The 25,641-nt window shown below is 38.1% G+C and overlaps 1 protein-coding gene and 1 non-coding gene across 2 annotated transcripts in view; both read left to right on the forward strand.

The window, feature by feature from the left end:
• The first annotated feature begins 8,403 nt into the window (after window positions 1-8,403).
• On the forward strand, window positions 8,404-8,476 carry TRNAE-UUC (transfer RNA glutamic acid (anticodon UUC)). The gene has a single exon. It is a non-coding gene; the product is annotated as a tRNA-Glu (tRNA).
• A 3,207-nt stretch (window positions 8,477-11,683) lies between these two features.
• The window catches only part of SRPK2 (SRSF protein kinase 2), a 257,349-nt gene continuing 243,391 nt past the window's right edge, over window positions 11,684-25,641 (forward strand). The window contains exon 1 of the mRNA XM_057732327.1: window positions 11,684-11,714. Coding sequence (XP_057588310.1) covers window positions 11,699-11,714 — 16 coding nt within the window. The 5' untranslated portion in view covers window positions 11,684-11,698. The remainder of the gene's footprint in view (window positions 11,715-25,641) is intronic.

The following is a 25,641-nucleotide window of genomic DNA, read 5'->3' on the forward strand; positions in this document are numbered from 1 at the left end:
ACAATAGCCAAGACATGGAAACAGCCTAAATGTCCATTGATAGATGAATGGATAAAGTAGATGCAGTGTGTATATACAATGGAATATCACTCAGCTATCAAAAAGAAGGAAATAATGCCATTTGTAGCAACATGGATGCAACTAGAGATTATCATACTAAGTGAAGTAAGCCAGAAAGAGAAGGACAAATACCATATGATATCACTTACATGTGGAATCTAAAATATGGCACAAATGAGCTTACTTACGAAACAGACTCACTGACGTAGCACAGACTTGTGGTTGCCAAAGGGGTGGAAGTGAAAGGATGGATTGGGAGTTTGGGACTAGCAGGTGCAAACTATTATATATAGAATGGGGAACTATATTCAGTATCCTATAATAAACCGTAATGAAAAAGAATATGAAAGTGTGTGTGTGCGTGTGTGTGTGTGTGTGTGTATATATATATATATATATATATATATATATATATAATTGAATCACTTTGCTGTGCACCAGAAACTAACACTGTTGTAAATCAACTATACTTCAATTTTAAAATATCTTGGGGGTTCTCCAGCTATCTTTCTGTTCTTGATTTCTAGTTTATTTCATTGTGGTCTGAGAATATACTTTGATTTCTTTTTTTCTTCAATTCCTTCAAGTGTGTTTCATGGCCCAGAATGTGGTTAGTCTTGGTGAATGTTCCGTGTAAGCTTGAGAAGATATTTACTGCATCCCAGGAGCTCCTGGGATATAGTCATATTTACTATTTTTAAGCTCACTGATTCTTTCCTTGATTATGTCCAGTCTATTGATGAGCCCATCAAAGGCATTCTTCATTTCTGTTACAGTGGGTTTTTAATTTCTAGTATTTTTTTAATTTTCTTACTGTTTCCATCTCTCTGCTAACATCACTCATCTGTTCTTGCATGTTATTTACTTTTTTCATTAGAACCTTTAACAGTAATCATAGTTATTTTAAATTCCAAAGTCTATGCCATATCTGAATCTGGTTCTGATGTTTGCTTTGCCTCTTGCCTTAAAACTTAGTATGCCTTGTAAATCTTTGTTGAAAGCCAGACATCATGTATTAGGTAATAGGAACTGAGATCAGTAGGTACTCCCGTGTGAGATTTTATGTTTATCTGGCTAGGAGTTGGACCATGTTTTCTTTTCTTTTTTCTTTTCTTTTCTCCCCCTGCCCTCCCCCCCCCCCCCCAAGTCGGGTCTTAGTTGGCGGCATGCTGGATCTTTGTTGCAGCGTGCAGGATCTTTTTAGTTGTGGCATGCAAAGTCAAGTTCCCTGACCAGAGAATGAACCCAAGTCCCCTGCACTGAGAGTGCGGAGTCTTAACCACTGGACCACCAGGGAAGTCCCTGGACTGTTTTTCGTATTTATTGCAGCTATACATGTCAGAGGCTTTCATTTCATCTAGTGCCCTTGTTTCTATCTTCCCTGTTGTCTTTGTGATTGAGTAGAATCTGCACTCTGCAGCTCCTTCAGCTGTAATCCATTGTTATACTGTGGCCCTGTTAATGTGTTCATGTAGTGGGGAGAGAGGAAATGATCTATAATCCTATGTTTAAATCTCAGTCTTTTAATGAGCTTGTGTCCCTGAACTTTCACAAGCGTTTCTCAGCACTTTTCCCCCTTAGCTGAGAGAAGAAAGCTAGAGGGGAGCTGGGTTTGGGTAATTTCCCTTCCCCCAAGTCAGGTAAGGCTCTAGTGAAGTCTTTTTTCCCCCTGTTGAATAGGTCTTTGTTAAGGAGAAGACTGGGCATATTTCAAAATGGTAACTTTCCCCCTCTGCCTGCCAGAAACACGAGTGTTTCTTCTTGGCTCTTCGAAATGAGAACCTAGTGGGGTTCCTGGACGTGAAACCCACTGAAGTATGGAGACCTCTCTAAGACTACAGCCCCTCAGAGTTTCTCTCTCTAATGCTAGTCCACACCCAGCCTTCAGCAGTTCATCAAGATTACCATGTTAGTCTTCCTACTGGTTTATGGCTCCAGCAGCTTCTGTTTCAGGTAAGCTGATCTCATCTGTGACTCATCTCATCTGTAACTCATCTCATCTGTGACTCTATGTCTCTGTAGATTCTGATGTGTCAGTGTGTCCTGCAGTCTCAATTCTCTGATGGCTCCGAGAAAAGCCATTAAAGTCATTGATTTTTCAGTTTGTTCAGCCTTTTTCTTTGAAGGACATGAGATACAACCTCCACATTCTTTGTATATCAGAACTGATTCTGGAAGTCCCCCAGTGTGTATTTTTAATTAATTAATGTATATGTAATTAATCCTCTTATTTGGAATAAACTTCATGATGCTAGTGCTTCTCAAACACCATTGTATTAACCCCAAACTTCCTAAAATAACTTGCTAACTTTGCTGTGATTTCTAATTTTTTCTCTATTTTTTTATGTGGCTATAATGTGTGTAGCATACTGTGCTGCAACTTCTTTTCCCGTTATTTAATACTCCTTATACTTCCTTTTGCTTTAAAAGCTAAATTTATTTCAAATGAGGTTTACATTCAACTGACGAAACTACTTTTCTTCAGGAGTCCTGAAATTCCATTTATATTATTAGTATAGTATTTATTATACATAGTATATGTTAATACACTGTATTCATACTATATTAAAATGTGATTCTATTAAAAACAGGCCAGAAAATTTTAATTCATTTCCCACTACTTTTTATACAAGCATTCAGTTATATCATTATGTTCCTAATTTCCAGATAAAATATCAATATATAATAAAAAGAAAAAGCTGAAATAAGTTTTTCTATTTTCCATCTTGTGAGGGTTCAACAAATGTTTCCAAATAAATTTTTTCTGTAGCTTTACTTTCAGATATATTTCTAGTTTAATATTACAGACTGAACACACACATCTATCTTCTTTCTCTCCCAGGGTCTCACTGAATTATGGAATTATAGAAGAGTGAGCAGGTGGGATCACATTGATAAAGTAAAAGAAGAGGGAATTGCACTTAGTCCAACACACCATATGCAATGAAAGAAATCCTGGCAGTTGGCTAGTTTGAGGTCAGTACAAAGAGCAGGGCTGGACCAGGAAGCCCTTTTTAGGATAATTCACAAAGCATGCTTGGAACTTCAGGGACATTTGGGTCCCTCCCCAGTCATCTTCCATCATTTATTTGTTTAACAAATATTTGTTGAGCACATTGCAAAGCACTATGCCCTCTTCCAAGTGCTTTTTCCTAAAGAAGGTGGGCAGGTGGCCTAAGGAGGGCACCCAGTGGAGTGCTTCAGGCCTGGGCAGAGGAGAGCAGAGCCTAAGTGTATTTCAGGACTCCATGGCAGTCGTGGGTGGGAGGAGGGAAAAGCAGCTCTGCCTAGGAGAGAAACATGCTAAACCTGTTCCATGCAAAGTACAGCCCCTCCTTAATTGGGTGATTGTGGGGTTCCCCAGCCTGTCTGCTGGCTCTGCACCCACACATCTGGTGAGGCATGCTGGAAGACAAGCTCTGCCACTTACTCAGAAGCAACCAGCTCCCCTCTTGGGGGAGGCCAGCTGGGGAACAGAGAACTTCAGTACTAAAGAAACACTCACCCGCCTCGGCCTAGACTAACCAATGGAGGCCTTTGTTCCTGCATCTGAGTGAATGTCAGGGCTCAGCAGACAAGAGGAAAGGCAGCAGTAGCACGGAAGAGAAGGACCCAGATGAACAAACAAACTGCATAACAGGCCCCATAGAAGACATAGATAAGTCTAAAAATAGAAGAGACTTTCAAATTGTCCTAATTAGCATACTCAGGATCGTGCATCTATCACAAGAAGTCTGCAATGAAAGGAAAGACAACTGAAAGAGTGATTGCTAAAATAATGTACTGGATTAGAAGAATGATAAAGTGGAAAGCTGAAGGCCAAGTAATTGCGGGGACAAAGTAGAGGAAGCCTCTCAGGATAGAAATGAGAAAGACAGCAGATGGAGGATGTGTCAATGTAAAGAAGGAGAGAACAAAGACAGAGAGGGGGAAATAAATGATAGAAAATTTCCCTGAACTGAAGAAAAATATGACTCACCAAGTATCAAGAAAAACTAATTAGAAAGGTCCACACATTCCGATGACATTTCAGAAATCCAGAAATTTTCCATAAAGGGAGATGAAAAGCCATGGCACTTGCAAAGTATCCAAATCAGATGGATTTCAGATTTCTCAACACCAGATGCTAGAAGACATTGGAGCAATGTTTTCAAAGATTGAGCAGAAAAGTGTTGGAACCTAAAATGTTGTATTTGGCTATGGCGTCAACCATATGTGGAGGCAAAATAAAGATATCTTCAGACAGAGACATTCGAAGTCTGTCTCTCTATACGTCCCTGACCAGGGATCAAACCTGCGCCCCCTGCAGTGGAAGTGCAAAGTCTTAACTGCTGGACCACCAGCGAAGTCCCTTTAAAAAAATTTTTTTTAGGATAAGTTTTTTTAAAAGATTCTCCAGCAATATCAAAATAAATCCAAAAAAGGAAGATGACATGAGAGTAGCAGTAAGAAATTAAAACACAGTACTGCTAATGATATTAAATATAAGAGGATATATTAGATATCGATATTTGGAAGATTCTTCTTTGATTGCCAATATGTTAATGACATAGGGTTATATTTTCCTTTTTCTATTGTTTGCAATATACTATTTGGTTCTTTAATGATATTTGCACATTCACAGCTTTTAGGACACTACTTCAGTTTTCCTCTTTTAGGATTTATTCATTCTTTCAACAAATGACTGTTGAGTACCTGTTAACCAGGAACTGTTCTTGACATTGGGCATATTTAGTGAACACAACAGAACTCCCCACATGGACTTACTTTCTAGTGGGGAAACTTAAATATATAATGTTAAGTCATGATAAATGCTATGAAGAAAATTAAACAGAGGAAGAGAATAGAGAGTGACTGGGGTTGGGGGAAGGGTTGCTTTTTTAGATAAGTTGGTCAGGGAAGGCCCCTCTGGGGAGATGGCCTCTGGGCTGAAATCTGAATCAAGTGAGGAAGTGAGCCATGGAGAGTAAATGCAAAGGCCCTGAGGCAGAAACATATGCATGACTTGGAGCAGCAAAGAGGAAATTTACCTTTAGGTTTAAGTAAACTATAAATGTTATGTCAACGAAGTAAGATAATACTATAACAGAAAGAGAAGATTAAAAAGAACTAATGCGTTAAGTTACTGATTTTCAGAGGGGGATCAATAGATACAATATGACATTGATAATTTAAGAAATAGATGACTTCATATAATAAAGACAAAAAGGTAGCCACTAGGAGAAGTAGAAATAAAAGTCAACTAGACCTATTGGGAGGTAAATGGGGAGAGTCAGGGATGTGTTATAAGGGTAATAAATCACTTGTATACCAGGAAATAAAAAATAAAGTCTAAGTTGATAAGTCAGAGTACAAAAGCAAAAGGACTTTATTTAATGTTACAATGAACTAGAGAATTCAGCAGAAACTATGAACAGTGGTTGTCACTGTATGTGGCCCTGGGAATGAGGGAGGACTTTCACTTTTCATTTCCTACCCTTCAGTACTACTTCAGTTCTTTCTGCCTTTTCTTTCTTTTCACCTTACATGCATAACTATAATTTTAAAATAGTTTAAAAATAATATAGAACCTGTTGTGTTACAAGAAGCATTTAAAGAAACTTATACAAAAAGCAACAACAATAATAGTAATAATTAGATGGGTTTGGGAGAGGGAAAATCATCATAGCAAGTTTGAAGCTAGGGTAACAGTCTTTAAAAACTGTTTAAGGGACTTTCCTAGTGGTACAGTGGTTAAGACTCCGAGCTCTCAATACAGGGAGCCCGGGTTCGATCCTTGGTCAGGAAACTGGATCCCACGTGCATGCCGTGACTGGGAGTTCACATGCCACAACTAAGGAGCCTGCCTGCTGCAACTAAGACCCAGCACAACTAACTAAATATTGTAAACAAAAAACTATTTAAAATATATGTGACACAATGAGGTATCACCTCACACCGATCAGAGTGGCCATCATCACAAAATCTGGAAACCACAAATGTTGGAGAGGGTGTGGAGAAAAGGGAACTCTCCTGCACTGTTGGTGGGAATGTAAGTTGGTACAGCCACTATGGAAAACAATTTGGAGGTTCCTTAAAAAACTACAAATAGAACTACCATATGATCCAGGAATCCCACTACTGGGTATATACCCAAAGAAAACCATAATCCCCAAAGAAACATGTACCATAATGTTTATTGCAGCACTATTTACAATAGCCAGGACATGGAAGCAACCTAAATGCCCATCAACAAACGAATGGATAAAGAAGATGTGGCATATATATACAATGGAGTATTACTCAGTTATAAAAAGGGATGAGATGGAGCTATATGTAATGAGGTGGATAGAACTAGTCTGTCATACAGAGTGAAGTAAGTCAGAAAGAGAAAGACAAATATTGTATGCTAACTCACATATATGGAATCTAAAAATGGTGCTGATGAACTCAGTGACAAGAACAAGGACGCAGGTGCAGAGAATGGACTGGAGAACTCGAGGTTTGGGAGGGGGCAGGGGGTGAAGGGGAAGCTGAGACGAAGCGAGAGAGTAGCACAGACGTATGTATACTACCAACTGTAAAATAGATAGCCAGTGGGAAGTTGCTGTATAACAAAGGGAGTTCAACTCGAGGATGGAAGATGCCTTAGAGGACTGGGACGGGGAGGGTGTGGGGGACTCGAGGGAGGGTGGGGGGGGGAGTCGAGGGAGGGAGGGAATATGGGGATATGTGTATAAAAACATGATTGAACTTGGTGTACCCCCCAAAAAATAATAAATAAAATTTAAAAAAAAATAAATAAAATATGTGACAGATTTGAGAGATTAATGCTCTGCTGAATATTTCTCAATTCTGTTAACTCCAGCAGAAAATCCCCTCTTTGGAGACAATGATCTGCTGGAGACATCGGAGGGAATGGGCCAAGTAATTCCAGCCGGAAGTCCTTGACTAACACAGTATGTCAGTTTCATTTGAAATCTGACCTGCTTTTCTAAATTTAATTTACATGATGAGAAGATGGAGACTTTATTGTGATACATATATTTATAAAGTACATAGAAAACTGAAGATGGTAACCAAGATTTGAACACAGTCTGTCTTTTTTTAATTGTCAACATTCTGAAAGACGACAACTTCAACACTGGAAAGAACAAAAATCTTTTTTTGATATTTATGACATATTACTCAGCCAGCAGAGGGAGACAAGGCTATACAGCTTTTAGCACCTACACTTTTCTTTTTTCTTTTTTGTTAATAAAAGTATAGTTGATTTGCAATATCATGTTAGTTTCTGGTGTACAGCACAGTGATTTTATGTGTGTTTATATATATACACACACACACACATACACACATATATTCCTTTTCAGATTATTTTGCCTTATAGGTTATTACAAAATATTGAGTATAGTTCCCTGTGCTATATAGTAGGACCTTGTTGGTTATTTTATATATAGTAGTGTGTGTGTATGTTAATCCCTACCTCCTAATTTATCCCTCCCTCCACCCCCTTTCCCCTTTGGTAACTGTAAGTTTGTTTTCTCTGTTTGTGGGTCTTTTTCTGTTTTGTAAATAAGTTCATTTGTATTGTGTTTTTTAGATTCCACATATAAGCAATATCATATATTTGTCTTTCTCTGTCTGGCTTACTTCACTCAGTACAATAATCCACGCTCCCAATGCAAGGGAAGAAGGTTTGAACCCTGGTTGGGTTCGACTGTGTTATGGTCTGATCCTTAGCAAGAGTATTTCACCGTTTCAGAACACCATATAACCTATGTTGGCACCATGAAGGATATTCAGTTTACCATACAACACACTTGTATTACTCTACACTTGTAACTGGTCACATTTACTTTGGTTCTGCATTGAGATGCAATTGTCTGATTATTTCATTAAGCCTTCTTATATAATAGTGTCTGAAAAGGAAATGTCTGTCTCCTTTATTTCTGCTGTATAGTATAGTGGGAACATTCATTATACTGATCCTTTATGAAATTATATTTGAGTAGAAATTATATGATCGATGAATTTCATTTATGGAGAGAATAATTAAAAGGGCACTACAGAATACTTATAATAACTTTTGGCAGTAATCCCCAAGTTGATCTACAGATCCAATGCAAGCCCTAACAAAAATCCAATTGCCTTTTTTCTGCAGAAGGGACAAGATGTTCCTAAAATTTAGATAGAAATGCTAGGGACTCTGGGACTTCTCTGGTGGTCCAGTTAAGACTCTGTGCTTCCACTACAGGGGGTACGGGTTCGATCCCTGGTCCAGGGAACTAAGATCCCTCATGCTGTGCAGCATGGCCAAAAGAAAAGAAAAGAAAAGAAAAATGCAATGAACTCCATGGGAATTCCCTGGTAGTCCAGTGGTCAGGACTTCATGCTTTCACTGTGAAGGGCCCGGGTTAGATCCCTGGTCAGGGAACTAAGATCCCACAAGGTGCACAGTGTGGCCAAAACACAAACAAAAGAAATGCAAGGGACTCCAAATGGCCAAAACAATCTTGAAAAAGAAAATCAAAGTTGGAGGACTCATACTTACTGATTTCAGAACCTACTACAAAGCTACAACAAACACTGTGGTGTTGGCATAAGGACAGACATATAGATCATTGGAATAGAATCGAGAGTCCAGAAATAAATCCATGCATCTGTGGTCAATTAATTTTTGGCAAGGTTCAAAGCTTCTTTAACAGGAAAGGAAGAATCTTTTCAACAAATAGCGCTGAGACAATTGGGTATTGACAAAGACTCTCTCCTTGACCTAATTCTAATCAGACTCTTCTAAGCCCTCTAGGCCTCAACTTTCAATGTCCATCCTTATTGGGCCTGCATCACCCACTGTCAGCAAGAATCTTTCAATTCAGTTTAGAAGGAACCCCCACACTCACGGTTTAATTAAATACCTCATTCCGCATTGATCCCACAGGTGATATATCTGATCACCCTGGCCTGGCTTCAGCAAGAATCCTGTCGAGTCAGCTTAGGCAGAATCTGCACCCCTCTCCATCAACACTGATGTTTCCTTTTAGTCATTTTTTCATTCAGTGACCGTCCTCTCACACCCTGCTCCTTGGCTCTAAATCCCCACTTTTCCATATTATATTTGGAGTTGAGCCCAATCTCTCTCCCCTATTGCAAAACCCTATTCCATTAGTCTCTTGAATAAAGTCTTATCATCTTTAAGTGTCAGAATAATTTTTTTTAACAATATAAACATGTAAAAGCATGCATTTGGACCCCTACCTCATACCATATACAAAAATTAACTCAAAATGGATTAAAGATATAAATTTAAGAGTAAAAAATCTTAGAAGAAAGCATAGGTGTAGATCTTTATTATGTTGGATTAGGAAATAATTTCTTAGGACATCAAAAGCACATGAATAAAAGAAAAAGTAGATAAATTGGACTTTGTCCAAATTTTCAAACTTTTGTATGTTACAGGGCACTATCAAGATAGTTAAAAGACACCCACTGAATGGGTGAAAGTATTTGTAAATCATGTGTCTGTTAAGGGTCTGATATCCAGAACACACAAAGAACTCAACTCAACAACAAAGAAAACCCAATTTAAAAATGGGCAAAGGATTTGAATAGACATTTTTCCAAAGAAATACAAATGGTCAAAATGCACATGAAAAGATGCACAACATCATTAGTCACTGGGAAAATGCAAAGCAAATTCATAATGTGATAACACATTACACTCACTAGGATGGCTGCAGTTGGAATAAGAAGAATCATCATCATCATCATAGTAATAATTACAAGTCTTGGCACAGATATGAAGAAATTTGGGCCCTCATGTACTGCTGAGAGGAAGGTAAAATGGCACAGCTGCTGTGGAAGGCATTTCTCAAAAACTGTTAAACACAAAATTAACATATGACCCAGAAATTCCATTTCTAGCTGTATACCCAAGAGAAATGAAAACATTTCACACAAAAACTTGTACATAAGTTTAATAGAAGCATTACTTACAATAACAAAAAAGTGGAAACAACCTAAATTTTCATCAACTGATGAATGAACAAACAAAACATGATATATTCATTCATGGAATCTTTTTCAGCTATAAAAGGGGATGAAGTACTGATACATTACCATTGTGGATGAACCTTGAAAACAATGCTAAGTGAGAGATTTGGAATATAAAATGCCACATATATGATTTCATTTATGTGAAATGTCCAGAACAGGCAAATCCATAGAGACAGAAAGTACATTAGTGATTTCCAGGTGATTGGGAGAAGGGGGAATTGGAAGTTATGGGGTTTCTTTTTGGGTTTATAGAAACATTCTTGTGTTAGATGTTGATAGTTGCACAACATTATAAATATAATAAAAAAAACCACTGAGTTGTGTACTTCAAAAGGGTTAAAATGGTGAATTTTATTTTATGTGAATGCTATCTTTAAAATTTTTTGATAATAATAAAAAAAAAGACAACAAACCCATTATATATTATATTTTAATGGAAACAAGTATATTTTCCAAGATAAAAAAATAGTGAGAAGGGCACTGTTTTACATTTTGGCAAGTGTCTTTGATGTCTTATCTAATAGAATATAGTTGGATTTCATATCTGTTTTTAAATTCATGTTGTTGCAATGTGTTGTTTTGGTTGAAGACTATCTGGCCTTAAACAGAAATGTAGTTGGAAAAGTAGGAGTTCTCCTATAAGAATGCTTAAAATTTGAATGTTTAAAATTTAAAAGATTGACCAAATGTTGGTGAGAATGTAGAGCTTCATAGGCCACATACTCTTACTGGAGAGACTGCAAATCGGTACAACCACTGGAAAACAATTTGGTGGCTTCTTAAAAGTTAAACGTATACCTACCATATGACCTTGTGATCCTATTCCTGTGTATTTACCAAAGAGAATTGACAGTACATGCTAATTCTTTTACACGAAAGTTCATAGCAGCTTTATTTGTAATAGACCCAAACTAGAAACAACCCAAATATCCATCTACAAGTGAATGGATATACAGATTCTGATACATCCATACAATGCAGTTGTACTCAGGAATAGACTATTGGTACATGCAACAATACTATGAATCTCAAAATAGTTATACTGAGGGAAAAATTCAGACCAAAAAAGTATATATACTGTATGATTCCATTTTTAAGAAGTTTTAGAAAACGCAAACTAATCTGTAGAAAGTAGATCAGTGGTTCCTTAGGGATGGGAGTGTGTGGGGCGATTGGGAGGGAGGGGCATGAGGAAACTTTTGGGGGTGATGGATATGTTCATCACCTGGGTTGTGGTGATAATTTTTCAGATGGATAATATGTCAACAGTTATCAAGTTGTATACTTTAACATGTACAGTTTATTGTAAGTTGATTTCACCATAGTAAAGCTGTTATAAATAAATAAATAAATAAAAGTTTTTAAAAAAGAATCCACCAAATATACACACGGGTCTTATTCAGATCCTGTTTCAAATAATTTGTAAAAAGATGCTCGAGACAATGGGGAACATTTGAATACTGACTGTGTATTAGATTTTGTTAAAGAATTATTAATATTTTTGTTGTGATAATGGAGCTGTTATATTAAAGTGTCTTATCTCTTACAGATATATATTGAAGTAGTTATGGATGAAATTATATGATGTCTGAGATTTGCTGAAATGAGGGAGATGATGGGTATGTATGAAGCAAGATTATCCACATATTACTAATATTGAATTTAAATGATGGTTACATGGGGTCTGTTATACTCTTCTTTCTACATATGTGTATGTTTGAGATTTTCCATGATAAATTGTTGTTGGTTTGGTTTTTTAAAAGAAAGTTTATTTTAGTCATGCTCCAAAACAGTGGAGTGTACTAACTGGCTTCTAAATCTTCCCATATGAGAAAACATATCTTTTCTATTAAGTAATAATCTCTATCATAAAACTACCTACTGCACACTAGAAGCAAAAAAATCAAAGTCTGAAGGACCCATGGGGTTTTTTGACCAATTACTTATAAATCTCTATGCTGATCTACTTGTGGAAGCATTGCTTAAAAGATGAAAAAAAGAGCCAGTGGCATAGGATAAAAAAATGCTATTTTAAAACTTATTTCTTCTTAACTCACCCAAAAATCTCTCAGAAATAACCTGTCCCTGGAGAGAGAACATCTTAGCAATCTTATCATTACTTTGAAACTCAGAGAAAGCAAATTACATTTTTATTGTGACTGGAGGAGAGTAAATGTGGTCTGATCTTTTCTGACTACGTGCAAGTTTTCTAAATAAAAAAACTGAGCCGGGTGAAAACTATCTCTTGGGGGTAAACAGGATAAGCAATTATATCAAAGTATTATTTTCAAGAAGTTTAAAGTATGACTCCTACAAACAGAATGAACACCTGGAAAATATTTTTTGCAACTCGTTAATGGAGGAACAAACAGAATGATACAGCTGGTTCATAGAGTGTTTGAGGAACTGGGTATTGATAGGCCTTTCAAAAAGGAAATTTTAAGTAAGACTGTTCATCTTTCACCTGGATGAATCTCCAGAGAATTATGCTGTGTGAAAAAAAACCAATCCCAAAAGGTCACACACTATATGATTCTTTTATATAATATTCTTGAAATGACAAATTTACAGAAATGGAGAATAGATTAATGGTTGCCAGGGGTTAAGAAGGAGGTGGGTGGGCTTGAGAAACTTGGTGTGACTATTATAAAATGGCTACATGAGGAGGCTGGTAATGATGGAAATGCTTTGCATCTTGACTCCATCCATGTCAGTATCCTGGCTGTGATATTGTATAAATAGTGCTTCAGGATGTTACCACCAGGGAGACTGGGTAAAGGTTGCAAGCATCTCTCCGTATTATTTCTTACAACTGAATGTTAATCTAAAATAATCTTAAAATTAACAAAACTAGTTAATATCATATGACAATAAAACAATAACTTTGGTGTGTTTTGCCAAATTAATTTTACCTTTACTGGACAAAAATCTTCAAGTTAACATGTGAATTCATAAAATCTAGGCCTTTAGTCAGTAGTGAGTAGCGAGACAAACAAAGAGACTTCCTTTAGAATAGGGTCCTCAGACTGCGGTCAGCAAGCCAAAATTATTTTCCTTTCTTTCTTTCTTTCTTTCTTTCTTTCTTTCTTTCTTTCTTTCTTTCTTTCTTTCTTTCTTTCTTTCTTTCTTTCTTTCTTTCTTTCTTTCTTTCTTTCTTCCTTCCTTCCTTCCTTCCTTCCTTCCTTCCTTCCTTCCTTCCTTCCTTCCTTCCTTCCTTCCTTCCTTTTCTTTCTTTCCTTCTTTCCTTCCTTCCTTCTTTCCTTCCTTCCTTCCTTCCTTCCTTCCTTCCTTCCTCTCTTTCTTTTTCTCTTTCTTCCTCTCTTTCTTTCTCTCTTTTTCTTTCTCTTTCTTTCTCTCTCTCTCTCTCTCTCTTTCTTTCTTTCTTTCTTTTTCTTTCTTTCTTTCTAAGCTCTTTATTGGAATATAATTGCTTTACACTCTTGTACCAGTTTTTGAGGTACACCAAAGTCAATCAGCTGTATTTTTACACATATCCCCATATTCCCTCCCTCCCACGACTCCCCTCCACCCTCCCCTTCCTGGCCCTCTAAGGCATCACCCATCGTCCAGTTAATCTCCCTTTATTATACAGCAACTTCCCACTGGCTATTTTACAGTTGGTAGTATATATATATCTATGCTACTCTCTCACTTCATCCCAGCTTCCCCTTCGCCACCCCACCCCAACCCCCCCAAGCAAGCCAGATTTAGCTGCTGGTCTGTTTTGGTGTCATCCATGAGTTAAGAATGGCTTTTACTTTTTTTTTTTTTTCTCTTGGTGGGGGATTATTTATTTCCTGAGAAATTCTGTCCATCACTTTGCACGCAAGATATTCAAGTAGGTCTAACTCCAAAATTCATTTCAAACCAAGAAATTAGAGTCCTTTTACCTCTCCTCTTCAATACTTTCACGTCTTCCTTATCCCCTAAATATACCTTCTGAACAAGGAATTTCAAAGCAGAATAGCCAAAGAGACATTCTAATATCATGATTGTATGAAATGTGATCTATTTAGATGTGGACTGTCTAAACCTGGGTGAATCTCCTTTGCCCATCAATCTATCAGGGTCTTTAGATCCCCTGTAAAGTGTAAGCTTGCTGTTTTATCTCTATTTGACTTGTCTTCTTTAAGCTGATTGAATTCTTAAACCCATTTAGCCTTTAGCTCTTACTCAGGGTTGGAAGTAAGAGATTGGAGTCCAGATGTTCTCCCTGGGACCTAGGTCCAAGTCCCAGCTCAATTACTGCAGACAGACTAAAGATGGAGGTTTCAGACTATCCCGAACATTCTCTTAAAAACACAAAGCTGCAAACTCGGATTAGCAGCCATTTACTTATGTCAGAAGACCATTCCCCAACTGAAATCTGCTCTTCACGCTTGCCTCAGTAGTAAGTAGAAAAGCTAAAATACCATCCAAATCATTCAAGACAAATACGGCTTTCTTTTGAAATCTCTAGATAACTGAAACAAAGAAAGTGTTCTGGCTATCTAGATGCTGTTTTCCCCTTTGCTGTGATTTTGTAAGCATGATATAAATGTCTGCCACCAGGGAACTCTCAAATGAGTGCGTGGTGCTAACCTGGAGTTCAATGGACAGCAGGGAACTGTCATTTTGGGGGTTTTGGTTTAGTTAATAAGTTTGCAAATGAATCAAGATATTCTGGTGTAGCCCCAAGCCTTCTAAACCACGCAGATTAAATGTCAGTTTGTGACAAGGGTCCACACACTGTCCTGCTAGATGGTGGAACTGTGCAGGGGGTGGTGAGAGGGAAAGTCTGTCACAGCGCCTTCTGGAAAGCCTCCCTCCATTCCCCACCTTGCACATTAGCTGAAGTGAGTGAGCATCAACTCCTGATGGATACGGTCAGCGTCTAGGTCCAAGGACTCCATGTGCTCATACTCTTCCTCCGGCAGCTGTTCCATGGGTCCTGTCACTGGAGAGGACCAGACATCCATCCCATGCTCCAGGGATATGTTATGGAGGACACAGCAGGCCAAGATGATGTGGCTGGACTTCTCCGGTGAGTACTGCAGTGCTCCCTTGGATCCATCCAGGCAGCGGAATCGGGAGCAGAGGGTTCGGAAGGTCTTCTCAATCACACTGTGAGTTGCAGAATGGGCCATGTTATTAGCGATATTCGGCTGGAGTTTCAGGAATGTGAAGTGGGGTCATGAGCCAGGTGCGGAGAAAGACGGAACTGTCACCAAGCAGCCAGCTCTCTTTGTGCATCCCAGCTTCAAACTGACTGCTGAGAGAAGACTGTTGTAGCACAGCACAGTCCTGGAGGCTCCCCGGCCAGTTTGTCTCTACAGTCATCAGTGCCCCTCTGATGTCACACACCATCAGGCAGTTTAAAGAATGAAGACCTTTGCGGTTCACATAAGAAAGGTCTTCAGCATTTGGTGCCTTGATTGCCACGTGGATACAGTCGACCACCCCTATGACCCCTGGCATCCCTGCCAACCCATAGAATTCATCCTTCAGAGCCTGCATGGAGCCTTCATCGGCTGGAAAGCGGATGAACTGCGAAGCTCTTTCCACAAGTGCTTCGGTGACGTTGGCAACACATCGACTCATAGATGCCTGACTGATTCCAATAGCATCTCCCATCCGAGTCTGGAAGGAACCTGAGGTATAGAAGCCCAGTGCTGCAAGGACCTGTGTCTCTGGGCTAATAGCCCTGGATCTCTGAGTAGGTCTAGAAAGACTCGCCCCCAAGAGCTCCACCAAGTAGTAAATGAACTGTCGAGGAAACCCATACATGGACATCAAGTATTCATCCGTCACATCATCCAGCTTAAAGCGGTCCAGTGTCCGGTGACCTCGGCCATATAGCAAGAGATCACAGTCAAGTACTGTTATTGGTATAGCCATGGTACGTGAAAATGTTGTCTCTCCTTTCCTCTGCTACTTTTCCTGAACTCTTTCCACTGAAGATGTTGGTACAAGAAGGTATTTAAGGAAGTTTCAGAATTCAGTGGCTAACCATCATTTAAATGGCTCTGGCATTTATAATCTTCTCTCTCTCCCCAGCTGCCAGGTTACCAGCCGCACTGCCCAGCCGCCCAGCCAGCCGCCCAGCCGGCCGGGCCCGGCCTGCCTCCCGAGCCGGTGGCTTTTACATTTTTAAAGGATTGTAAAAAAACAAAAACAGAAACAACAACAAAAAAAAAACCCCTAAAACCTGAGTATTTACTATCTGGCTCTTCACAGAAAAAGTTTGCTGACTCTTAGATTCTAGATAATTAAATAATGCTTTGATGGACCTGTTAAATAATGCTTCAATGTGACATTGAAAAGACATGCTGCCCTGTCTTTGCCTTATTTCTGTGTTTTGGATAATATTTTTTAATAATTAGAATTAAAATGATAATGAACCAGTCTGCATTCCTTCTGCCCTAACCACCATATTTTCCAAAAACCCTCATGCTATTTTCTTTAATTCCTTATGTATTTCCTTATCTGAATAATATTTGTCTTCAGGCAGCTTCTCAGTTCAGAAATCAGTGTAGAATATGGTCGTATCATAGCTTGCCCAAAATCAAGGGGTAACCCACCTTTGATGATATAATATTTTTGTAGCTGCCATTTCTTTCTTTCTTTCTTTTTTTTTTTTTTTGGCACACGGGCTTAGTTGCTCTGCGGCATGTGGGATCTTCCTGGAGCTGGGATCGAACCTGTGACCTCTGCATTGGCAGGCGGATTCTTAACCACTGTGCCACCTAGGAAGCCCTGTAGCTGCCATTTCTTATAGTTATTATAATTTTAAAATGTTCACAAACTTTACCTCAAGCTACCAGCTATTAAAGGCCTACTAAGTCCATTTCCACTGCTTTATTCATTCTCAAGGATTATTAGGAACTACAATCTCAGGTGTCAGAAGAAAATGTAATTTTGTTCCATCCAAAATACTTCTCATTATAAATGTTTCTTTGGTTAAAGAAGAACAGCTGAGTTTTAGATATTTTATGTAATCAAACAAGTCCACCATTAGACTGAGGGGACTTTAATGTCTTGGTAGCCTTCTTAAGCAAACCTAAGCCAGAGTAAATTCCTATAAATGTCTCAAGCATAAGAAATCAAAGCCTAAGAACAACCAATTATGAAGCCAGCTAGGCTTTCCTAAATAAGGCAACTGCTTTAGCCAATCAAGTAAGTTCCTTGCTTTGCTTCCAGGCCTGCTCTCTCGGTCTTTTCCCCTAGCTACTGTCAGCAGAGAGCTCCTAACCATGCTTGGTTTGGCACTGCCAAGTCAAATTGGTATTTGCTCAGATGAACTCTTCCAAATGTTAATATACCACAGTTTATCTTTTAACATCATTCATTCAAATATTTTCCATGTATAGGGTTTTGTTTTATTTTTTTCCGTAAGTTTAAATAATAAAGACCACCACCTCGTTCCTGGTTAAAATGTTTTATGCCTCTAAGAGTTACATGTTATACAGAGAATGGACTGGAGGACACCGGGTTGGGGGGGCAGGGAAAAAAAAAAGAATTACATATTATATATGTATTATTTCTTATATATGTCTACATTACCTATGTATATATATGCTTTGTATACTATAAAATGTATATGCCTCTAAGAATTACAAACACTTCTATTTCAAACCGAAGATCACTATTCAAGTATTTCAAAAATTCAAGAGCTCATTTTGGTATTCTTATATATACAGTAATTATCGTAATGGAAGACAGTTCATATTTTATTAATCTGAGCTTACTTTATTTCTTCCTTTGAGCTTGCTTTTCTTTTTGCTTCAGTATATCATTTTATAATTATTTCCGTGACAGTATAAGAAGGAGAAAAGTTTTATAACTTGAAAGGATTTGTTTAGGGATAAAAAAACAGAAATGCTACTTTACAAAGCAGGTACATTTAGGGAGCATGTGACTAGTAGGGATAGAATGATGATCAGGATTCCATATAAATGGATGAAGAACTCAGGGAAATTAACTGACGTACAGTTTGGGGATCTCTTATTAGATCCCAAAGGTAAATGTGGTTAACCTTTTGCAGTAAGGTCCTGGCAAGTGTTTTATGTAATGTCCTTGTTGCCTCTGTTAGGATGAATATCATCACTAACCAAATGAGTCGCTGCTCTCAAGTCGTATGGAACTTTAGGAATTTCACGTCTTGTCTTTTAACTTTACTTCTAGTTGAATTAATACTGCTATTGGTAATGTCCTATCATTGACACTCGCTATGTGTTAGACACTGAGCTAGGTGCCTATCGCATATGAACTGCATTCCTTACAAAGCCACAAAAACCCCATGAGGCAAGTATTGTGAATCTCATGTTACAGAGAAGGAGACTATAAGACCTAGAAAGATGGAATTACTTATCCTCAATCACTGCTAGGGAGTGGCAGAGCTGGGATAGGAAATCAGTTGGCCTTCTCCTGGCCGGGATTCGGACACAGTGTTGAATTCAATATGATTGTTCAAATGACACTTTCTTCCTAGTTTTAATTCCCAGTATCATTTTATTATAAATATATTTATGCTATGAACTTATTAAATGAATACTTAATGAGGCACAGGTTTAAACATGAACACAGCCACAACTATTTACAGGAACTTGTCTGAATTTATTTACCCTTTTTGATAAAAAGTGGGCTTAACTACACACACAGAAATCATCAGAGATTTGGCACTTTGTTCTTAAGAACCTCTTAATCAATTAATTTAATGTCTTCAAATTACATATATAAAAGTAGGAAAAAAGAACAAGTCTTTGTTTTGGGCTCTAATAGTAATGAAACTTGTTTAAATGCTTTATTTCATTCAAAAAATGACAAGATATAATATAAACAATGAAGTTATTTATATCATTTAAGCCATTTTGAAATACCCTAAGCAAAAAAAGTAATAGCTGAAGATTCTTATCAGCTGCAAAGTTCTTCTACTCAAATTTACTGATGAGAAATATTAAATTAACACATATTCAGCATAAAAGAGAACTTTGTTATTAAAGTATAATTGATTTGCAATATTGTGTTAGTTTCAGGTATAAGGCAAAGTGATTCAGTTTTTTTTAGGTTATATTACGTTATAGGTTATTATAAGGTATTGAGTATGATTCACTGTGCTGCATAGTAAATCCTTGTTGCTTGTCTATTTTATGTATACTAGTTTGTATCTGTTAAATCCCATACTCCTAATTTGTCCCCTTCTCTCTCCCTCTCCTCTTTGGTAACCATAAATTTGTTCTCTGTGTTTATGAGTCTGTTTCTGTTTTGTATATACATTCATTTGTATTATTTTTTAGATTCTGCATATGTGATATCATATAGCATTTGTCTGTCTGATTTACTTCACTAAGTGTAATAGTCTCTAGGCTCATCCGTGTTGCTGGAAATGGCAATATGTCATTTTTTTAATGGCTGAGTAGTATTCCATGTATATATATACCACATCTTCTTTATCCACTCATCTGTCAATGGACATTTAGGTTGTTTCCATGTCTTAGCTATTGTAAATAGTGCTGCTATGAACACTGGGGTGCACGTATCTTTTTGAATAAGAGTTTTTGTTTTTCCAGGTATATACCTGGGAGTAGGATTGCTGGATCATATGGTAGCTCTATTTTTAATTTTTTGAGGAACCTCCATACTGTTTTCCATAGTGGCTGTACCAATTTATATTCCCACCAACAGTGCAGGAGGATTTCGTTTTCTCCACATCCTCTCCAGCATAAAAGAGAACTTCTTTTAAGTGGACTCTCTAAGGTGCAGAAAGTTAAGGCTCTGTTTGATACGTATCTTTTAGAAGGCTTTTCTTCTCTCTTAAATTAGTTAATAAACAAATATTTCTTGAGGACTCATCATTGCAGAGTCACACCACTATATTTGAAATACACAGTAAGGAATAGACTTTGCTTTGATTATCAGTGAGCTGACAAATAGAAGTAGGATAAAGAAAGTAAATAGATAATTAGTAGGATCGAGAAAATAGATAAATATGTTATTAATAATTGCCCAGAATGTGGCATAGAACCAAGAGTTGTGCTAGTAGATTGTTGAAAGACAAAAGTGGAAATCTGTCAATCCCCTCCCTGTTCTCAGATCTTCTCAAAGACTCAAAAGACATCTCTAACCATATGGCCCGTCATTAGTTTCCTAGGGCTGCTTAACAAATTGGGTGGCTTAAAACAGCAGAAGTGGGGAAGTGCCTAACGGTCCAGTGGTTAGGACTCAGTGCTTTCACTGCCGAAGGCCCAGTTTTGATCCCTGGTTGGGAAACTAAGAACTCACAAGCCACATGGTGCGACCAAAGAAAAACCAAAAAAAAAAAAAACCTCATCAGAAATATATTTCCTCATGGGTTTGGAGTCTAAAAGTCCAAAATCAAAGGCCATATTCCCTGTGAGGTTGCTAGGGAAGAATCCTTCCTTGTCTCTTCCTGGCTTCTGGTGGCTGCCCACAACATTGAATTTCCTTGGCTTGTAGATGCACTACATCATTCCCTGCCTCTGTTGTCACACAGCCCTCTTCCCCCATCTCTGTGTCTTCTATATTTCTGTATCCAAATTTCCCTCTTCTTATAAGGACACCAGTCATTGGATTATGACCTCATCTTAATGACATCCTAATTTCCAAATAAGGTCATATTCACAGGTATGAAGGGGTTGGAGGGTGGTGTGTTAAGACTGCAACATATCTTTTGGGGGGACATAACTCAACCCACCGTAGGGCCCTTTCCTAGGCTCTTCTCTTTAGGCAGTACCCCAGACACTACACCTAGTGGTCTGAAGTGGAGTGCTGGCTGCTTGGGATGTTGAATAAGTATTGTACCCTGTATTTATGTTTATTTTTATGTCAATGTAAAATTCAGCTCAGCCAATATTTAGTATGTGGATTTTTGACTCTGGCATCCTGTCATTCATACCTCAGTTGTTCAGTGTCGCGTATGCTGTTCTGAGGAAAGAGCGAGAGTTCCTCAACATGAAGACATTGAGAGTGGCGCTATCAAATTTTAGAATATTGGGCCAGTAGCAGATTACATAAAACTAGCTATGAGAATTATATTTCAAACACTGTTTAAAATAAGTGTTTCTATCCATTATCATTCCTTGATAAACTTTTCCCTAAGTGTTTATCATATATTAAACCTTCATGGGATACCCTTTTGGCTTTGATAGCAATTAAAACCAAGTACCAAACTAAAACTTAAGCACCAGGATAAAGTGAAAGATCACATTTTTAGTAAGAACAAAAAGTCTTTTAATTTTGTGGCTAATAGAATTATTTTCAAGATTATTTAATTTTGTCCTTCTATAATGTTTATTTTGTACAACTTTATAATGCACATAACATATAGCTTCCATAATTCATGTCATAATTGTGTAAAATAAGTAACTGTCATATTGAGGGTGCTTTGTTCAAATGTTGTCTACTGACAGGGTGCAATATCAAAGAGCATTTGACTGTCAGGGTGCTTGTTAAAACGCACACCTCTTGGTCCCCAAATTGAACCTCCTGTACAAGATTGGGTTAGGATCTGATAAATTGCATTTGAAGCTAAACACTGTGTGTTGCTAATATACGTTGAAGTTTGAAAGTCTGAGCCAGAGATGGCAAACTCAAATGCTTACAGGAGCCAAGAAAACAATCATGATGAATAATGCTGGTTACAAATATTCACGTAGCCCTTACTATGTACTCAACACTGTTCTAAGCACTTGGCATATTTTGCCTCATTTAGTTGTCTCAATAACCCATTGACATAGATACCATCACAATCCTCATTTCACACATGAGGGAATTGGAGCACAGAGAGAGGAATTTCTTGTCCAAGAGCATAAAGTAGTGGCTGCAGGATTCAAACCCAGAGCAGTCTGGCTCTCCTGTCTGTACTGAATGTCCTTGTGTGAAGCAAGCTTGGTGAGGATTCTGGCAAACAGGGATGCATGTTGCTTGTGGGAATGAGGTTCCAGTGTGGACAGATCTTATGCTTTTAGAAGAAGATGAAAATCTGAGTTCCTTTACATAAAATCTTTCAATATTTGGATGTAGGTAAAAAAATAATTTTAACCATGCCTCACTACACACTGTGTGGGCCAAGAAAACATGTCAGCATGATGACCTGGATATGGTCATAGCACCACCATGTGCATCCCCTGTCTCATACTTTCTTTCCTTCCAGTGAAGCTCACAGCCTGTGGCCTCTAGCATAGTTGCTGCAGTGGAGAGTAGTTTGAGCATCTAACGCCTCTTCAGATTTTAATGTCTGGTAACCTCTTAATGTATAACCTTCAAATAAAGTATTTGTAATTTTCAAGATGATTTTTTAAAGGGCTAATATGAGAAATTTCAAACATATACAAAAGAAGTTTTTTTTTTTTTTCCTCCTGTGTTCCCTTCACCTAGCTTCAATAATCTTATCCACTCGTGGCCAGTTTTGTTTCATCTCTATCCCTACCCACTCCTCATCCCCACCGCTGGATAATTTCTAGGCAAATCCCAGACATTATATCATTTCACCCAGAAGTTAAAAATGATTCATTGAGATTAAAAGCTTCAATTCAAAGAAATGATTTCTAATGGTGAAATCTCTATGCAATGGAGGGGAAGATATTTGAACTAGGAGCCTTTAATGGACCACTAAACACTTACTATTTAAGTAACTGCCTCAGCTCTCTAGAAATAAAACAAGTTAGGTTCTTCAGAGAAAGTATATTGTAGGAGGATTGTAGCTGACATTGAAAAGAGAGAAGGCAGGTTGTTTATTGCATACATGGGAGAACATAAAGACAGGGACTTGAAGACAGAAGACCAGAGGGGAAGAAAGGAGAGGTTGGGTGAAGATTCAACTCAATATGGTTTTAATAAATGAGATTTATTATCTTATAAGGAATCTCGAGATAAGCAGTTTTAAGGTTTCCTTAATTCAGTAGCTCAATCATGTTGTCAAAGACCCAGCATCCTTCCCCACTTCCCCTCTGCCATCCTTAGCAAGTTCTCTTTTCATGAACTCCCTCCCAGTTCCCCTCATGGTTGCATCCTGCAGAAAGAAAAGGATTATTCTTATTTTGCCTCTTGTGGTGGATCCTTGGATTGGTTCTCTCAAGATCCATTTTACTTGTCTTCTATTTGGAAAGCCTAGAAAGCTAAAAGCCATATTTTCCAGATTCCTTGGCAGGTAGAATTCTGGAAAATCAGGTCCTGCCAACTAGACCTAGTAGAGAAATGTAAAAGGTAGAAATGAGATGGAAACCGTTTCTTATGACTGAGGTGACTGAGGCAGTGAGTGTTTACAGTGAATTCCCAAGTCTAATCGCCAGCTTTGTGTGAGTCAATGGTAGCAGCTTCCTCATCTTTGAATTGCAGCTACAGTGACATGATGTTGAACTAAGTGAAGTCCAGTGGCAGCCTCTGATGTCAGCCCTCCCAGACCTTTCAGTGACTTTCTAAGCACCTTATTCCCTGTATGAAATCCCTTTTTGTTTGATATATCTATATTTAGAGTGGTTTCCATTCTTAAACCAATCACTGGCTGGTAATCATCTCTCTCTCTCCCTCCCGCCCTCTTTTTTTAAGGGCAAAGAAGCCATTCCCAAAATCCCTCTAGAAGAGGCTCTTCATGTCTCATGGAGAACTGGGTCACATGCTTCATAGAAGAGATCTGGGTCATGTGCTCACCCCTAAAGGACCACCATGATTGATTTAACTCAGTGACTCCTAACATGTTGTCTGGGAAGCCCTGGAGATCCTTTCTGAGTAGTCCAAACTATTTTCATTCTTCATATTTTCCTTTTCATTCTCATTCTCTCAGAAATGAACAGAGGAGGCTTCCAGAGGCTCTATGACTTGGAATGGCAATGGATTGAATGCAGATGCAGATGTGAGATTTTTCTTCTATTAAAACAGAGAGATTTGCAAAAATGTAAAATCAGTGCCACTCTTCTAACTAAACATTTTATTTTGGAAAATATAGTTATTTTTTCATTTAACGTGTTATTTAAATTAGCATATAATGGGTATTTTGTTATTTAACATCAGTTAATAGATAAATATTTTTCTGGTTTTAATTTCTAAAATGATGTAGCAATATATAACACAAAAGTTCTTTGAGATTCTTAACCATTTTTAAAACTGTAAAGAGATCCTGAGATCAAAAAGTTTGAGAACCACTGGCTTAGATCAGCTAAAATGTCCTCAGATCACGGAGGGATGGTGGGCCAGAAACAAAAAATGGAGCTCAGCCAGCGTGGAGGGAAAGGAAGTGGTTTCCTGTTTGGCATCCAGTGATGTCTGCTCCTAGAGGGAGCTGGTATGGATCTGGGGTATATGGCAGATAAGGAGAGGAAGTGTAAGGGTGGCTTAAGGGAAATGAGAACAAGTAAGTTTGGGGAATTCTCTGGCAGTCCAGTGGTTAGGACTCTGCACTTTCACTGCCGAGGGTCTGGGTTCAGTCCCTGGTTGGGGAACTAAGATCCTGCAAGCCGCACGGTGAATCAAAAAAAAAAAAAGTTTTTTTCTTTTGTTAGGTCTATAGGAAGCAAGTTTCTAGAAGGCTGTGCTGAGTCATGAGAAGTCTGAGGTAGGGGAAAAGTCTGCCTATAGTGTTAGTAGCATAGCCTTTGTAGTGTGGAAGGCTAGTTATTAGGAGACTAGTAACCATTGAAAGACATTACAGTAATCTTGTACCTTGTGTGAAAATATTTTCACCTTTCTTCCCTGGATTGTTCATTTACATTTTTTAAAACCACAATTTTATGTAGTCAAACAGAACAATCTATGGGGAAAACTATTTAGAAGACATTTGCACTCCAAGATGAAGTGGGGGAGCTTGTTCATAGACCTTGGAGGCTCCAAGCTCCAAGATAGACTCCTAAACAAGAGCCCAGAAAGCTGCTGAGGCCAATGAAAACCACCTTGTCCTCTGTCCAAGGTGCTGCAAGTGACAGGGGAGAGGGGAGGGCCTCCCAAACTGCCTTAGATGTTCACATGCAGGACGATACTCTGTAATTGTAGCTTGCTATTACAGAATTTTTTGTACTTTTAGAAGACGTTGATCTATTTGCAGATCTTATCCCACTGAAAATACTCATAGTAAGCATTTTTGTTTGGTTTAAATATCTCAGCTTAATTCATTTCCTGGACACTTGCAGCATCACTATCTCCTCTAAATTGATTTTAATGCTTGCCAGGAACTATTAGCAGATACGTTTGCTGTTGTGATATTCAGTTTGTTTTCAGACAGCTTAGATACCTCATTTCTAGCGGTGCTGTATGTGTATATACATAAATATATGACTGTCAACTCAATTTTCTCCTTGGAATTTTGGATTGGGTTATGAGAGCTTTGATTCCCTCCAGAAAGTTTTGCTGCAGCTGAAGAGTCTGCCTACTGATGTGGCTATCACAAGAACTCTTACTCTCTAATTTCTCTTTTTGGCTTTAGGTTTAATGTTCTCTAGTTCTTTCACACATACAAAGAAGGTAGGGGCAATGTCTTATGATTCATGAAAAAAAATTTTTTTGAGAGGAGCAACCAGGGTGGAAAAAAAAGTATATGTTGACTCAAATGAGTGTGTG

Source organism: Hippopotamus amphibius, chromosome 4, assembly GCF_030028045.1.
Source record: "Hippopotamus amphibius kiboko isolate mHipAmp2 chromosome 4, mHipAmp2.hap2, whole genome shotgun sequence".
NCBI classification, from domain to species: Eukaryota; Metazoa; Chordata; class Mammalia; order Artiodactyla; family Hippopotamidae; genus Hippopotamus; species Hippopotamus amphibius.